Genomic DNA, 805 nt, shown 5'->3' with positions numbered 1-805 from the left:
GGCGGGGAGCCGCAGGGAGCAGGCAGCCAGGCAGGGAGAGGGTTCCTGGGGGATCCCCCACTCCCCACTGCTGGCCACGGGGTGTGGGTGGATGTTCCCAACGCTCCTCCTGCTCTGCAGACACTGTCCCTGCAGCGGCAGATGATGGAGAACCTGGTGATCGCCAAGGCCCGGGAGGAGACCGTATCCTTCACAGCGGGATTGCTCCAAGAGCTAGCTCCAGCGGAGCCTCTGCCCTGTCCTGGGTGTCACCGACCCCACGCAGGCCTCTGGGGTCCCAGCTGGGGGGATGGAGGAGGGCGAAGGGCAGTGGGTGAGCACGGTGGTGGCTCCGGACCCTTAACTGTGCCTGGCCCAGCTGCAGCGTAAGAGGGAGGAGCGGCGGCTGCGGCTGCAGGAGGCGGCCAACCGGTGAGTGGGGATGTCACCACAGGGGCCCTGCGCTGTGGGGACACTCAGCAGTGCGCTCACTGGCCCGGGGTGTCCCCAGGAGGTTCTCCAGCAGCGTGGCCCTCACCCCCGAGGAGCAGGAGCAGCGAGCACTCTACGCTGCCATCCTTGAGTATGAGCAGGACCATGTGAGTGTGGGCCAGGGGCTGCTGGCAGGCTGGAGGCTGTGCCGTGGGGCAGGAGGCTGTGCCGTGGGGCAGGGTGCCGCACCTTCCCCATGACCAGCCCTGGACACTTCCCAGGACTGGCCGAGGCAGTGGAAGGCGCAGCTGAAGCGGAGCCCGGCGGATCTCTCAGTGGTGTCAGGGCTCTTCTCCTGCCTCCTGAGGTACTGCCGGGGGTGGGCACGGCCCTG

At 68.3% G+C, this 805-nt stretch overlaps 1 protein-coding gene across 1 annotated transcript in view; it reads left to right on the top strand.

Moving 5' to 3' along the window:
• Nucleotides 1-805, top strand: part of VPS9D1 (VPS9 domain containing 1) — a gene marked incomplete at its 5' end in the record, with an annotated part of 4256 nt that overhangs the window by 1296 nt on the left and 2155 nt on the right. Inside the window, 4 exons of the mRNA XM_017741343.1 lie at nucleotides 16-183; nucleotides 359-411; nucleotides 491-578; nucleotides 693-794. Of these exons, the coding sequence (XP_017596832.1) occupies nucleotides 16-183; nucleotides 359-411; nucleotides 491-578; nucleotides 693-794 (411 nt within the window). The remainder of the gene's footprint in view (nucleotides 1-15; nucleotides 184-358; nucleotides 412-490; nucleotides 579-692; nucleotides 795-805) is intronic.

Source organism: Corvus brachyrhynchos, unplaced genomic scaffold (genome assembly GCF_000691975.1).
Source record: "Corvus brachyrhynchos isolate BGI_N302 unplaced genomic scaffold, ASM69197v1 scaffold365, whole genome shotgun sequence".
NCBI lineage: Eukaryota > Metazoa > Chordata > Aves > Passeriformes > Corvidae > Corvus > Corvus brachyrhynchos.
Note: the sequence above shows the minus strand (reverse complement) of the source record. Positions and strands in the feature narration are given on the sequence as shown.